We start from the raw sequence: 16495 nt of genomic DNA, 5'->3' as shown, positions 1-16495 counted from the left end.
ACTTATTCACTTACTTTTTATTTTGACTATTTAAACTTCCTACCTCCTTGTTGGCCCACCTCCACACAGACTATCAACCCATATTCTTGAGTCTATCATGAATGCTTCTGCCAGACTCACTTTCCTTAACACCCCTCTCTGACACTCCCTCCACTGTCTTCCGCTTACTCATTTAATACAATTCAAAACAGTAACAAAAACATACATAGTCAACAACATACATAGTCATCCACACCTCTACAGCTACATCACCAACTTCATCTCAAAATATCAACCAAACTTTTCTCTTTGCTCCTCCCAACACTGTCCTGCTCTCTAGCTACATCCTGTGCTTGCCACCAGGACTACTCCTGGACTTCTCCCATCCTTCTGAATGACCTACCTCAACTTATCCAGTCTTAGATCACTCTGTGGGGCTTTAGGTGATCCCTGAAATCTCATCCTTTCCTCTATTCAACAACTGAACTTTTACTTTCTATACAAACTCATCCCGGCACAGTTATTCCCTTTTGAACCACTTGCCCCATCATTTTAAGCTCTCATGAGCAGATCCCCTTAATCCACTTCTCTTGAATTGAATTGTAACTGTAATGTCTCCCTTTATATCATAAATAAAATCACTGTGAAAACTGTTGGCTCTATATAAATCCTGTAAAAAGTAATAACAATACACAGTCTGAAAAACTTTGTACTAGCAAACTTTACAGCAAGGCTAGAGAGTAAAACAATATACAAAATGGTACCACAAAGTAAATTCATAAAATCATAAAGTTCATTATACAGACATTAAAATTGTATATAGCACCATATCCAGTGTTTGCAAACTGAAGTTCACAAATCATATTTCAATTCAAAATCCACGTTAGCCAATGTCTTTCGAATGCTTCAAACATCTTCATGAGGGCACAGGTTAACAGTATCCATATTGGAAAACCCAGTAGTGAGTTTCCATACAGTTGGCTGGAGTGGAAATTCTCAAATCCAGAAGAGGACAGCCAAGGGGCATGAAGAAAGAAAGGTGTAGATTTTCAAAAGGTGTAATACAGTGCATCCAGAAAGGATTCACAGAGCTTCACTTTTTCCACATTTTGTTATGTTACAGCCTTATTCCAAATGGATTAAATTCCTTATTTTCCTCAAAATTCTACAAACAATACCCGATAGTGACAACATTTAAGAAGTTTGAAATCTTTGCAAATTTATTAAAAATAAAAAATGATAAAAATTATGTGTGGAAATCATGTATATAAGTATTCACAGCCTTTGCTCCGTACTTTGTTGAAGCACCTTTGACACCAATTACAGCTTGAAGTCTTTTTGAGTATGATGCTACAAGCTTGGCACATCAATTTTTGGGCAGTTTCTCCCATTCTTCTTTGCAGGACCTCTCAAGCTGCATCAGGTTGGATGGGAAGCGTCAGTGGCCAGCAATTTTCAGATCTCTCAGGAAATGTTCAATCTGGTTCAAGCAGGCTTTGGCTGGGCCACTCAAGGATATTCACAGAGTTGTCCCATAACCACTCCTTTACTATCTTGGCTGTGTGCTTAGGGTGGTTATCCTAATAGAAGATGGACCTTTGCCCAAGTCTGAGCTCCAGAGCACTCTAGAGCAGGTTTTCATCAAGGATGTCTTCGTAAATTTGTGCATTCATCTTTCCCTTGATCCCGACTAGTCTGTCAGTTCCTGCCGTTGAAAAACATCCCCAAAGCATGATGCTGCCATCCCCATGCTTCACTGTAGGGATGGTATTGGCTAGGTGTTGAGCGGTGCCTGTTTTCCTCCAAAAAGGATGCTTGCCATTCAGGCCAAAGAGTTCATTTTTTTTGTTTCATCAAACCAGGGAATTTTGTTTGTCATGATCAGAGTCCTTCAGTTGCCTTTTTGCAAACCCCAGGCAGGCTGTCATGTGCCTTTTACTGAGGAGTGGCTTCTGTCTGGCCATTCTACCATAGGGGCCTGATTGGTGGAGTGTTGCAGAGATGGTTGTTTGGTTGTTCTTCTGGAATGTTCTCCTCTCTTCACAGAGAAACACTGTAACTCTGTCAGAGTCATCATTGGGTTCTTGATCACCTCCGCTGAATAAGGCCCTTCTCCCCCAATGGCTCAGTTTGGATAGGTGGTACACTCTAGGAGTCCTGGTGGTTCAACCCTTCTTCTATTTACGGATGATGGAGGCCATTGTGCTCAACCTGCAGAATTTTTTCTGTACCCTTCCCCAGATCTGTGCCTCAATACAATCCTGTCTCGGAGGTCTACAGACAAATCCTTGGAGTTCATGGCTTGGCATGTGCTCTGGAATGCACTGTTAACCTTATATAGGAAGGTGTGTGCCTTCCCAAATCATGTACAATAAACTGAATTTACCACAGGTGGATTCCACTCAAGTTGTAGAAACATCTCAAAGTTGATCAGCGGAAACAGGATGCATCTGAGCTCAATTTTGAGTGTCATGGCAAAGGCTGTGAATACTTATATACATGTGATTTTTTTTTTTTTTTTTTTTTTTTTTTTAATACAGTTGCAAAGATTTCAAACAAAAAAGAGGGCGCTCTGGTGAGGCTGGGTATCCGATCCTTTGTAGGAGAGACAGCAGTGAAGGCAGTGCTTTGTAGAGGAGAAGCAGCTCTGGAGGTCATAAAAAGAGAAAGGCACCCCTAAATGCAGTGGTTAAAAGATTTGTTACAGACACTGGGATCAAAACACCTACAAGATAGTAAGAGGTCATAGGCATATAATGATTTGTCCTCATGCAGATCGCTGTAATCCGCATCAGTTTGGGGGAGAGAGAACTATCCTTCAGCTGTCAGAGTCCCTGGTGATGTGGATTAGCAAAGAGCTGAAGATGCAATGAAGTGGCCCGAACCAAGCTAGAATGCATGCGGTTGATGTAACATCGGGTGAAGGTTGTAGGCAATAACACGTTTGGAGCATGCATGGCTCCTTCGTCAGATCTCACCTCACCTCCGAAATGCTTTACCGACCACCACCTGCACCTAATGTTACATTGGCCACGTGTGTTCCAGCTTGGTTCCAGAACCCGGGCCGCCTCATCGCATCTTCAGCTCCTTGCTAATCCACGTCACCAGGGAATCTGACAGCTGCAGGACGGCTCTTTCTCTCCCCCAGACAGACGAGGATTACAGCGATCTGCATGAGGACAAATTATTATATGCCTATGACCTCTTACTATCTTGTAAGTGTTTTTAATCCCATTGTGCCTGTAATAGATCTTTTAACCAATGCACTTAGATGTGCCTTTCTCTTTCCTTTAAAGATTTCAAACAAATGTCTTTTACGTTGTCATTATGAGGTATTGTTTGTAGAGTTTTGAGGAAAATAATGAATATAATCCATTTTGGAATAAGGCTATGACATAACAAACAGTGGAAAAAGTGAAGCACTGTGAATACGTTCCGGATGCACTGTACATCTCCAATATATCTTTATCTTTTTTTATGTAGATGATCTGCTGTCCCAGCATGTTCCTTTTGAGACTTTATGGATGTTCATTGGCTCGTCTAACTGCACGGTGACCATTCTTTCTTATTTTGGCTAATGTAAGTATCTTTGTATACTACATTAGTGGCATTGTGGGAGTTCTAGTTAGTACTTTGTTCCCCTTGGATTCTAGTGTTTGCTTTTCCTTATAGATATACAGTATCTATTAATTGAGCAAACTGTGGCATTTCCAGCCCTGTTTGGATTCTATTTACAGACCATATACCGTATTTATCGGCGTATAACACGCACTGGCATATAATACGCACCCCAAGTTTAGGTGGGAATTTTAAGGAAATAAACTTACATTTAAATGCCCATCAATGCAGCCTTATCAGTGTCCATCTGCAGCCTTGTCAGTGTCATTTGCAGCCTTGTCATGAAGCCTTTTCATGTAGCCTCGTCATGCAGCCTTGTCATGTAGCCCTGTCATGCAGCCTTGTCATGTAGCCTTGTCATGCAGTCTTGTCATGTAGCCTTGTCATATAGCCTTGTCAGGGTCATTTACAGCCTTGTCATGCAGCCTTGTCATGTAGCCTTGTCAAGTAGCCTTGTCATGCAGCCTTGTCAGGGTCTTTTTCAGCTTTGGTGCTGCCGAGATACAGAGCTGGATGTCCTGCTTTTGGCCACCTTCAGCCATTCTTGACGGTTTTTGGCTGTTCTCGGCAGCTTTCGGCCGCTCTCGTGGCTTTCAGCCGAAAGCCTCCGAGAATGGGCGAAGGCAGCCGAAAGCCGCTGATAATGGCCGAAGGCATCCGCAAGCTGCCCACAGGCTCACAATCAGTGGGGGATTGGCGTATAACACACACCCATGATTTACCTCTGATTTTAAGAGGAAAAAGGTGTGTGTTATACACGATAAATACGGTATATCTGCCTTGTAATTTTAGTAAGTATTCTCTACATTCCTGTATTGGCATGGAAGCTCTAGTGGTTCCCTGATATACCTAGTAATTGTAAAATGTCATTGTAGGTTTCCATTTGCCTACGCTACCAGTAGTAGAGTGTTTTGCCCTTGATGCCCCTTTGTCTGTCCCCGAGACTAATGTTTTGGGCTCTATGATCCACCACTTTGATGTGGGCACCTTCTCTCTCTTCTATTCATATGTCATGTGAATACTGATGATCATTATGTGTATACAGTATATACTACATGACTGGTGCTAGCAATATGTTATCTTCATTTAGTGATCTTTGCTCATGATATCGGGCCCTGAAGAAGCCATATTCTGGCGAAGTGCATTTACCGCTACTATTAGAAGTGTATAATTACAGTATTCTAGCGTGTTCTTACCTACAATTAATCTTTTTGTTCTATACTTATTTGGCTGTGGCCTGTGTAAGTCTTCATTTTCTAAATCTCCAATAGAGTTGGGCTGAACTCCCCCCAATTCGGATTGTGCCAGAACTCTTGAACATCACAAAAGTTCTGACCCAAACTGCAAACCCTATTAAAGTCTATGGGACTCAAACTTGAAAAATCAAAAGTGGCCATTTTGAAGGCTTGTATGCAAGTTATTGGGATAAAAAAAGGATATGGAGGCCTGGGTAATGCCCTGGGGACATGTACTAATGTAAATTTTGTAGGAGTTTTTAAAGGAGCAGTGATTTTATTGATGATTAAAGTGGAACATTTTTTTTTTAATTCCTTTAAATATAGTGCGTAGGGGGCCTCCTTAGTCTGCTTGTAAAGTGGTGCATCTGTATCATGTATAGAACCTGCTGCAGCAAAACTGACATTTGTAAAGAAAAAAAATTACATTTAAATTCACTCATGGCTGCAAGCCATGCAATACAACAATAGCATTTAAAAATGGGGTGGCATCCCCACAATGCATACCAAGCTCTTTTGAGAACCCCACACCAAAATTAAAAAGAAAAACAGCATGAGGTCCCCTTCCAAAATCCATGCCAGACACTTATCCGAGTACACAGCCAGGCCCTTATCAGAGCATGCAGCAAGCGCCCTCCGAACCATACCAGTCCATATGCCCTCAACATGGGAGGGTGCACCTTATCTCTATGTTGATGGGGACAAAGGCCTCTTCTCAACAACTCTGGGTAGTGGTTATGGGGGGTCTGTGGGCAGGGGGCTTATAGGAATCTCCCTTTAGGAAGCCCCCTTTAACCCCAGATTCTGGCCCCTCTCGTCTGAATGAGTATTGAGAACATGTACCCCTGCTCATGCACTAAACAAAGTGTCAAAAAATAAATAAAGACAGGAGGCAGTTTTTGACAATTCCTTAATAAAATAAATAAAATAAAAAACAATAAAAAAAATGTCCCCCTAGCATAGATCCATCATCCCTCACAACGTTCGCTGCACTGCCAGACCCGAAAAAAAATGCTCCATCCAAGACTAAGGCTAACAGCCAAATGCCTGCGCTTCAATGTGACAGTTCTTAAATAGGTAAGGGGTTGGGCCACCTGGTGACATCACCTGGGGGTATCGCCACCTTGTGACATCACCAACCCAGCATGCACACCTGAACAGGTAAATACAGGTGATGTGCGGGCCAACTTATGTTCGGCCCGAATTGTTTGCACATCCCTATTCCCCAATATAATTCTGCACTTTTTTACATCAAAAGCAAGGAGCTTCAAAGATAAGAAGCTAAATTTTTATCACAAATCCAAATCAGTTCTGGTCTGGAGTTTAATCTTGCCATCCATAAAGAGGATGCAACTGCATACCCAGATCCTTGACCACAATAGCAATATATGTATTCCAAAACACACTGAATGAATCAGTGTCATTCAGTAATAATGGTTGCCTATAGCAATGTAATTCACTGGTATAAGCAATTATAACGTGTGAAAAAAAATTCTGATCACTTCCCCAGAGTAGTACAGTGTTACTATGGTAACACTGTATTTGTCTGTTCACAGCGTGTTAAAAAAAATAAAAAAAAAATGTAATAAAAAATAAAAAAAATAAATAAAAAATGGAATACATTTTGTTTTTGTTTCTTTTTACATACTACCACCAGTCAGGGGAAAAAATGTGTGATTGTTTTTTTTTTTTATTATTATTATTATTTCTTTATTTTTCAAAAAATTGTGACCAAAAAATTACAACTTAAAAAAAAACTTGCCATGCCAATTACGAAATACAGTCTGGATCTGCCCCTCACAGTATTTCCTTTCCACCTTTGAATGTCACCCCCTTTTCTAGGTTGAATGGTGGCCATTGTGATTTAAACCACTTCTGGTGTGCTTAGGCTGTCATGGAATCTCTTCCTGGGGAGACATTAGACAGCCTGGGCTCACAGTACTCCTAAACTGAGCAGCACTCACAGGTCATTTTCTTCCTTCATGGAGAAAGGATAACCCACCACCCCATCTGAAAGAACTGTGACATCATAGGATACCAAATATTGATGAACCAAACAGCTATAACATTTGTAAAAACATACCTGAATCTCAAAGCGATTTTTAAAATTTTCATATATTTTGGAGGTGTTGTCTGCGTGCCCTGGATCAAAAGTTTCATTGATTTTAATGACTATGTTGATCCTTAGAGTGAAGTCAGCTGTAAAGCAAGAGAGAGAGAGATATGGTGCTTATAGGCTAACTCTATGCAAAAAGTAGAGTAAATAGAGTGGAGTTTTTAAGTATCTTTTAAAAAAATTGCTATCAGAATAAGCTTTTATTACAGAAGAGATCCTTGAAAAAGTCAGGTGACATGTGACGCAATGCGTCGGGCGGGGCCAGTGATGACATCAAGTGTGCTTGTGATTGAGCACAGTAGATGTTTATATATTTTTTTTTTTTTTTTTTGCATCACATTTATTGCATTTGCATAATTGTAATTAATATCTTTTTGCATCTATAATTTTTGCATTTGCAGAATTGTAATATAATTGCACTGATGGCCACATATTCGTTTTGGGTGGCAGAACGAAGGGATTAACTATTTAGAAATGACCCTTACACAGAATACCAACCTTCTGTTCCACGCCAATCACTTGCCTTTCCTAACCAAATTACACATCCCTACTACAAATATTCAAAACTAAGCTATCATGGCTAGGCCATTTAGTGGCCTTCAAGATGATGGTATTGCCTAGACTATTATATTTCTTTAGGGCCCTACCTATCTCAATACCCTCCTATTACCTCCATAAATTACAATCTGCCACCAACAGATTTCTATGGCAAAACAAACGTTTTCGATGTTCATTTAGTAAACTTACCAAACATAGGAAAGCAGGAGTAATGGGCCATGTAAAAATACGAGACTACTACCTAGCCTCAGTTTTAGCCCAACTCAAAAATTTGTTCACACTTCCCCAAACCTCCCTATGGGCCACATTAGAAGCAGAAATGGTACCTGGCAGAAATCTGCTTTCCTTTCTGCTTTTCCAGCAATTTAACAATTGCACCCCTCCTTATTTATCTCCCACAGTGTTAGCATCCCTTCAGGCTTGGAAAATCTTGACCTCTGCAGAACATAGCGAAGTTTTAACCACTATACTAATTCCCTTATAAATTTGCTCCCTAATCATTTCAAACATCAATCTTAAAGATTGGACATTTAGAGGGGTGACAGAGATTCATCAACTATATTCCTCAGGCTCCCTCAAATCCTTTACGGATCTTCAGATTGAGTTTAAATTACCCGACAGAGAGTGATATACCTATTTACAGATCTCCTCCCTCTTAAAAAAAATACTCAAACCCACAATGTACTCTACCCAGCATTGCTAAATATCTCCAGAAACCAGGTAGAGTAAAAGTTGGTATCTCCCTTATCCATACTTGACTCAGCGATAAACTCAGATTTGTGAAATCTGCAACATTTCTGGCCTTAGAAAAAGATATTAACACAGTCTATACCCCAGATCAATGGTGTCATGCCATTGCAGCTACATATTCCTATTCTAGGAATGCTAATCTATGGGAATTAATGCATAAAATCAACTTGCCTTGGTACTTAACACCCTATCATGTATCAAAATTGTACAATCATACCTCTAACCTTTGTTGGAGGAACATTATTCCACCTCCTATGGTGTTGTAAATCACTAGCTAAATTCTGACCCTATATCTTTCAATTTATCTTTCAATTTATATCCAAAATCATACCAATCAGGATATCCTGAGGACTAGCCCTGTTAAACCTAGATATACAAAATATTCCAAATCCCCTGAAAAATGTAGTGGTTAAAAAACTATTAGCAGTGAGATTAACACTGAGATTAACACTGGTGAGACATTGGAGGTTTCCCTTGATTCCTGTAACTGAGGAAATGGTAAACTTTGTTCAGCAGTATTATTCTTATGAGCAAATGTATGAAACTGCATCAACTTCTATACTTCCTACACTGGACAGATGGAGCCCGTGGGTAGACTGGTACAACAAACATAAACATTGAGCAGCACGAGTGTACCAAACTTTATCTGATAGGAACCAAACAAAAGTGGTAACCTCTGACTTATGTTATTTGTTACTTGTTTTATTTTTTGTTTAATGCGTTATTTGTTAACCTTATACTTCCCACTGATAAAGTTATATATTGCAACTTATAAGGTTCTCCAAGTGAGGGCTAGCGCCTCTTTGTGTGGTCACTTGGAGATCTATTCTCAACATGGATATCCTATTGCATATCTGTATCTATGTGAACTTTAATAAAAACTAATGAAACTAAAAATATGTTTTAGCTAGCATTACACTATGGGCATGCAAGATCTGTTTTGTACAATGTTATTACAAAATCTCAAATGACACAATCAAGAACGGTTCTATTTAGCAATGTAAGGACTTGAAATCTTACTTTTTGTGATCTCACTCATAACAAATTCACAATTGGCTCCATAGAAGTTTCCTTTGCATAGGCACTTCCCATCATAATAAGAGACACCATTTTTACAGTTGCCGTCTAAAGAAACATCAAAGAACATAATTATTATTTTTCTTATATATTTGGCAATTACAGGTTTCATAGCAGTTTACGGACTATATAAAGCTATGCACAGCTGTCCTTGCCTCAGTTTATATTCTGGCAATCATAGCACTCACGGGGTTCATGGGCCAGTGGCAAGGGCAGCATAATAAAAGGAGGCAGCATCAAACCTCAGCATTTACAAATGTGGACCTTACTGAGTGTTCCTTTCCTGATAACCTTTGAACCTTTGTAACATGCATGATAATCATTTCATAATACATATGGCGTGACTGTGATAGTGTGGTGAGCAATCTGGCACTAACAGACACTATCTGGGAGGGTCACTAACTGACACTGACATAGCGAGTGACACTGAGCCCGGGATCACACTTCCCCCATGCACTCCCAGCACAAACAAAGAGTATAGGTGTGCACAGCCTGTTGCATTAGGGTCTATTATTATTATTATTATTATACAGGATTTATATATACAGTTTACGCAGCTCTTTACAACATCAGGGCAGACAGTACAATTACAATACAATTCAATACAGGAGGAATCAGAGAGCCCTGCTCATTAGAGCTTACAATCTAGGAGGGAGAGTCACGTTATACAAAAGGGTAATAGCTGTGGGAAATTTGTTAATGGACAAAACAGTGCAGTTGTTAGAGGGAGGCAGGATAGGCTTCTCTGAAGAGGAAAGATTTCAGGGATTGGCTAAAAGTGGATATTTATATAATTTGGAGACAGTCTGACAGATTGGGGTAGGAAATTCCAGAGGATGGGCAAGGCTCACAAGAAGTCCTGGAGGCGGATATGGGAGGAGGTGATGAGGGAGCTAGAGAGCAGGAGGTCTTGGGAGGAAGGAAGAGAGCAATTAGGTTGGTATTTTGAGACTAGGCTAGTGATGTAGCTGGGGCCAGAGTTGTGGATGGCTTTGTAACTTATTGTTAGTAATTGGAATTTAATTTGTTGGGCTAATGGCAGCCAATGGAGGGATTGGCAGAGAGGGGTAGCAGACACTCTGCGGTTTGTAAGGTGGATGAATCTGTCAGGGGGATAGCCTATTTAAAGGTAAGCCAATGAGGAGAGAGTTGCAGTAGTCAAGGCGAGAGATAACCAGGGAGTGAATCAGGAGCTTTGTGGTTTCATTGGTTAGAAAGGGGCGTAGTTTAGAGATGTTGCGGAGGTTGAGGCGGCAAGCTTTGGAAAGTGATTGTATGTGGAGCTGAAAGGAGAGTTCAGAGTCCAGGATAACACCTAGCACGCTGACATGTGGGGATGGGTGGATGGTTGTGCCATTGCTTTTGACAGATAGGTCAGGGGAAGAGGCACGTGGGGGAGGAAATATTATAAGCTCGGTTTTGGACAAGTTTAGTTTGAGGAAGTGGTGTGACATCCATACAGATATGTCTGTTAGTAAGTTAGTGATGCGTGAGGAGACTGATGGACTGAGTTGGGAAGTGGAGAAATAGATTTGTGTGTCGTCAGAGTAGAAATGATATTGAAAGCCATGACAGGCTATCAGCTGACCCAGGAAAGAGGTGTAGATTGAAAATAAAAGAGGTTCAAGAACAGAACCTTGGGGGACCCCGATGGAGAAAGGAAGAGGTGTGGAGGAAGTAGAATTGCAAGTGACACTGAAGGTGCGTTAGGATAGGTAGGATGAGAGCCAGTGAAGAGCACAGTCACAGAGGTCAACCACGTCAAAGGCAGCTGAAAGGTTCAGAAGTAGGAGTACAGAATAGTGTCTGTTGTTTTTGCAGTTATTAGGTCATTTGTGAGTTTTAAAAGAGCAGTTTCTGTAGAGTGTTGAGGACAAAATCCAGATTGAAGGGGATAAAAAATGTTATTCTTAATGAGGTGGTCACTTGGTTGTAAACCAGGTGTTCAAGGAGTTTAGAAGAAAAGGGGAGCAAGGAGATAGGGTGCAAGTTGTTAAGATTGGTAGGGCCCAACGACGGCTTTTTAAGTATGGGGGTTAACAGTGCATGTTTTAGAGCATTGAGGAAGATGCCAGAGGTGAGGGAGAGATTGAAGATGTGGGTTAGAGAGTTTAGGATAGAGTCAGAGGGCGACTGTAGCATTTGAGAGGGAATAGTGTCCAGGGGACAGGTGGTTAGGTGGGCAATAGAAAGAAGTTTAGCAACTTTATCTGTAGCAGCAGATTTGAATAAGGGCAGTGTACCTGTTGACATGGGGTCTTAACTGGGGGAGTTACCTGTAGAGTGGAGATTTCATCATGGATTGTATCAATCTTGTTTTTGAAGTGATTAGGAATCTCCTGGGCAGTGAGGAGTCAGTGTGTGGAGGTGATGGAGGACGAAGTAGAGAGTTGAAGGTAGAGAAGTGTTTACGGGGACTGGATGAGAAGGTGTTAATAAGAGTTGTACAATAGGTCTGCTTGGCAGTGTGGAGGAAAGAATAGTATCTTTGGAGGGCAGATTTGCATTGGTTTAAGTCTTTGAGAGACTAATGCCCCATACACATGGTCGGACATTTCGACCACAAAATCCGTCAGATTTTGTTCCGATGGATTTTGGCTGAAACTTATCTTGCATACACACGGTCGCACAAAGTTGTCAGAAAATCTGATTGTTCGAAACGAGGTGACGTACAAAAGGTACGACGGGACTACGTAGAGGCCAGTAGCCAATAGCTTTCGCCTCCAAATTTTTTCTGAGCATGCATGCCATTTTGTGCGTCAGAATTCTCTACACACAATCAGAAAAAGTCAGATCGGATTTTGTTGTCGGAAAAGTTTAGATCCAGCTCTCAAACTTTTTCCGTCGGAAATTCCGACAGAAAAAGTCTGAAAGAGCCCACACATGCTCGGATTTTCTGACAACATAATCCTGTTTTTCCAAGTTTTCCAGTCGAGAGTGCGACTACATTTTTTGAGAATTTTAGTGTCATCTGTTTGCTAGGGTTGTTGGGGTCGAGGCGTGTAGTGAGGGGAGCGAGCTTGTCCAGGGTGGTGTTCTATGGGTGATGGTTAGGCGATTGGAGGGAAAGGTGGTGAAAGACAGGGGGAGAGAGAAACGAATAAGGTGGTGGTCGGAGAGAGGAAAAGGATTGTTTGAGAAGTTGCATGGAGTGCATAGGTAGGAGAATACAAGGTCAAGGGTGTTGCCATCCAAGTGTGTAGAAGCCTGTACCCATTGCTTCAGGTCAAATGAAGAGGTCAAACTAAGAAGTTTAGGAGTAGCAGGAGTGTTTGTATTAGCAGGGATATTGAAATCACAGAGAAGGATTGTGGGAATTTCCGAAGAGAGAAAGTAGGGTAGCCAGGCAGAAAACTCATCAAGGAAAGTTGATAATGATAATGTACACCCCAGAGCTCAAACCCACATGCAGGTGTGTATATTGTCAGAAGGGCAGTCGGCAGTGGACAGTGTCAGTCAGTAGAGCAGTGGACTTTGTCAGTAGGGTAGAGGACAGTGTCAGAAGTTTTTGATTTGTAATACTTTATTTATTTTTCAATTTGTTAAATCATTTTTAACAATTTTTTTAAAATTATTTTTTACAATTGTTTTTAGAAGCCCCAGTGGGGCTAAACAGACCCCTGATGTCTCAGTTTTGAGACAGAAAAAGGGACTGTGGACAAAGATTCCTCAGTACCTTTCTCTGCAGCCTCAGCTGAGTTGAACGGTGAATGAATGTGAAGTGCTCTGTGCTGAGCGATGGAGAGGATGGAAGCCAGCAGTGCTGCGGGGGTGGGCAGTAGGGGGAATCGGTGCTGCACGTGGTGATTAGAGTGTGCCCAGGCACACTTGGCACACCCTGTGTGCACGCCTATGCAAAGGAATGATAATGCTAATGTACATGGGGTGATTATTAGGGTGTGCCCAGTCTCTTGCAAAACACCCTATGCACATGCCTTAAACTTAAATAATTAAAATTAAACTCTAAATAATTTTTTTAGTATATTTGGCATCATGTCTCACTTTATATAGTCTCCATAAAAAGATGAATACCCCGCTGGTCATTTTTACCTACGGGTAAGCCTATAATAAGCCTGCATGGTTTAGGATAGCCCACCAAAAATTCCACCCGCCTGCTCGCATTTTGCGAGTGGAATTTGAGGGCTGGCGAAGAAGGGCTGCCTGGAAGTGGGGGGGGGGGGGGGCACGCACCACCGGCAGCCTGGGTTGAATGGGAGTCCTTCTACCAGCCATCAGCTTTCATGCTGCTCAGTGTCACATACAGCCCCTCCTTCTGGTCCTGGGACTTTGATAGACAGATAGACAGATCACCCTTCCAATCCTGGGATGGGTAATCTGTCTATCAAAGTTTCCCGGCCAGGAGGAGGGGTTATATGTAACATCGAGTAGCGGGGAACACAGCAATTGAAATGTTCCCCGTGTTCTGATCATCTGGCAGACAATCCTGTTCCTCTCCTCTCTTCCCATGTACAAGCAGGCTCCATGGCGGGCACAGACTGCATTGTGGACACAGGCTGCATTGTTGAGCACAAGTTGCATTGTTATACACAGGCTGCATTGGTGGACACATGCTGCATTGGTGGACACGGGCTGTACTGGTGGACACAGGCTGCACTGGTGGGCACAGGCTACATTGGAAGGCACAGGCTGCATTGGTGGGCACAGGCTGCATTGTTGGGCACGTGCAAGCTGCATTGATGGGCACGTGCAGGCTGCATTGGTAGGCATGGGCAGGCTGCATTGATGGACACGAGCAGGCTGCATTGATGGACATGAGCAGGCTGCATTGATGGACACGAACATGCTGCATTGATGGACACAGGTGAGGCTGCATCATTCTGCACAGGTGAAGCAGTATTGATGGACACAGGTGAAGCAGCATTGATGGACACAGGTGAAGCAGAATTGATAGACACAGGTGAAGCAGCACTGATGGCACAGGTAGGTTGCATTAACAGGCATGGATAAATTTGTTGTTAATTAGTTTTATAACTAAATTCTGCATATAACATTTAAGTGTCATTTCATGAGATAAGGGGCGGCGCAGGGTTGGGTGTGGCAACTGGTGGAGAGTAACCCTTGAAGCCTGGCTAGCAGCTTTGATATAGAACATATTCACCCTGCATGCAGCCACTGTTGTCAGTGGTACATGCACTCTGAAGGTTCGGCGTATCATGCCAGAACTTCGGAGCTACTTGCCGGAACAGAGAGATGCTGCGCGCATGCAGAGGAGTGACATAATCCCATCGCCGGAGCACACGAATCCGGAAGAAACACCAGAGGAACATGTCAGTTCTAAGTAAGTATCTCATAATGTGTTAGAATGCGATGCATACTAGCATATTATGCATATTATGCCATTGTCTTGCAGGTTTTTTGGGGTTTTATTTTCAACGGTTTACTAACGCTTTATGCAAATTGTATGCTGTTACAAAGATTTTAATCATGGGATTCTGACAGTTACATTCTGACAGCACTTTTGCCTCACAATTGACAGCAGAATTACCATGTGAACTCCTTCAGTTGGTTTGGGCGATAAATCTGATAGGCAGCCTACTGGAAAAGCACATACATCAAGATGACCATGCTGCTACCACGCTGCTACCAACTACAAGACAATGGCTTGGCATTGTCAGCCTATAAGGCTCCATGCACACTAGGCTTAAAAAAATGTCTCATGTAGAGCATTTTTTGTACAAAGTCTAGATGAGTTCAGAAGAGTTTTACATTTTTTTCTGCCAGTGAGCTCCAAACAGAAATGCAAACCAGAAGGGTTTTTGCCTGCCTCTAAACTTTGAGCTCAAAATATGCCTGTAATCATCCTAATGTGCATTGACACATAGGATAACATTGAGTTGTTTCTGCAGACAGAACACAAAACTTTTGTAGAAGAAACGTTTTTTAAGCCAGTATACATGGATCAATAATAATTTGGAATTTGGCATTTTGAGCCTATTGGTCAGTGATGATGACACCAAACAAAAAGACCAATAAGGAGGCGTTTGAGGCAGCAAACAGAGGTTAATTTGTAACCAAACCGTAATGTAACAGTTGAGTTTGGTCTTGCCATCCTTTTATATCTCTTTACCAATGGTCAATAAATTTATGCCTATCACATGATCAAAGCCATATGGAAGCCCTTGGATAGACTAGGTCTCCTCTCTGCGCTGTCTTCTCCCTCCCATCATGCCCCAGGTGGTAACGTCACTAGGGGGTGGGGCCTCTGGATGACATCACCCAGTGGCCCTACCCATGCCTACATAAGTAATGGCTCACCGGCATTAGAATGGGAGAGAGCATTGAGAGAAGATCAGAGGAAGAACAGAGGGAGAAGACAGCGCAATGGGGAGACCTGGCAGGGGCAGAAGACATCAGCGGGGAGAGGAAACCTGGCAGAAGAGGGAAAACTTTGTCAAAAACCTGTGTTCTGTTTTTATTTTTGACACTTTTTTTAGGTTAATGAGTAGGGGTACAATGTACCCCTACTCATCCGCATAGGTTGGGGATGGGATCAGATTCCGATAAGCCCCCCACCCGCAGACCCTGACAATCACTGGCTAGGGTTGTCGGGAAGAGGCCCTTGTTCTCATCAACATTGTACCCCAAAGCATCCATACCCCCATGTGGCCTGGTATGGTTCTGGGGGGGGGGGGGCGTTCACTCTTCCCCACCCCTTTTCCTGACCTGCTGGGCTGCGTGCTCGGATAAGGTCTGATATCGATTTTGGGGGGGACTCCATGCCATTTTTTGGATCAAAGTGGGATCAGTTAAGACGACGATCCCACTTTGATCCTACTTTAATGATATTCAATGGGCTGTAGTAGGATCAAAGTCAGACCAAAGTAGAGCAGGAACCTTTTTCAAAGACCAATGTGTGTTGAACCAGTTAAGACGGCTCTCATAGGGAACCATTGATTTGCACACGTCACGCGACATGAGCTCCCAATGTCATAGCGTTTGTCATACAAGTGTGAACCCGGCCTCAGGGACGAATCAGTCCCGAATTTTTGCATGAATTCAGACCTGAAATGGAGCCAAAGATGCACAGGACCCCTGTGCAATTGGCTCTACAGCTGCTCCGGACATATGTGAACCAGCTCCATTGAGAGCCAGGCAGACTCTCTTGTCATGCAAATTGAATGCGGGTTCCACATCAGTGTCA

General features: G+C 42.3%; 1 protein-coding gene across 8 annotated transcripts in view; it reads right to left on the bottom strand.

Moving 5' to 3' along the window:
- Positions 1-16495, bottom strand: part of LOC143961269 (uncharacterized) — a 217974-nt gene that overhangs the window by 32029 nt on the left and 169450 nt on the right. For all 8 annotated transcript variants that reach the window (XM_077470512.1, XM_077470513.1, XM_077470518.1 and 5 more), the window contains 2 exons: positions 9277-9381; positions 6916-7031 (listed from right to left, as the gene is read on the bottom strand). In XM_077470512.1, coding sequence (XP_077326638.1) covers positions 6916-7031; positions 9277-9381 — 221 coding nt within the window. The remainder of the gene's footprint in view (positions 1-6915; positions 7032-9276; positions 9382-16495) is intronic.

Source organism: Lithobates pipiens, unplaced genomic scaffold (assembly GCF_037356315.1).
Source record: "Lithobates pipiens isolate NorthernLeopardFrog02 unplaced genomic scaffold, aLitPip1_a1.2 Scaffold_8, whole genome shotgun sequence".
In the NCBI taxonomy this organism is placed as follows: Eukaryota; Metazoa; Chordata; class Amphibia; order Anura; family Ranidae; genus Lithobates; species Lithobates pipiens.
This window is presented reverse-complemented; position numbering and strand designations above follow the sequence as displayed.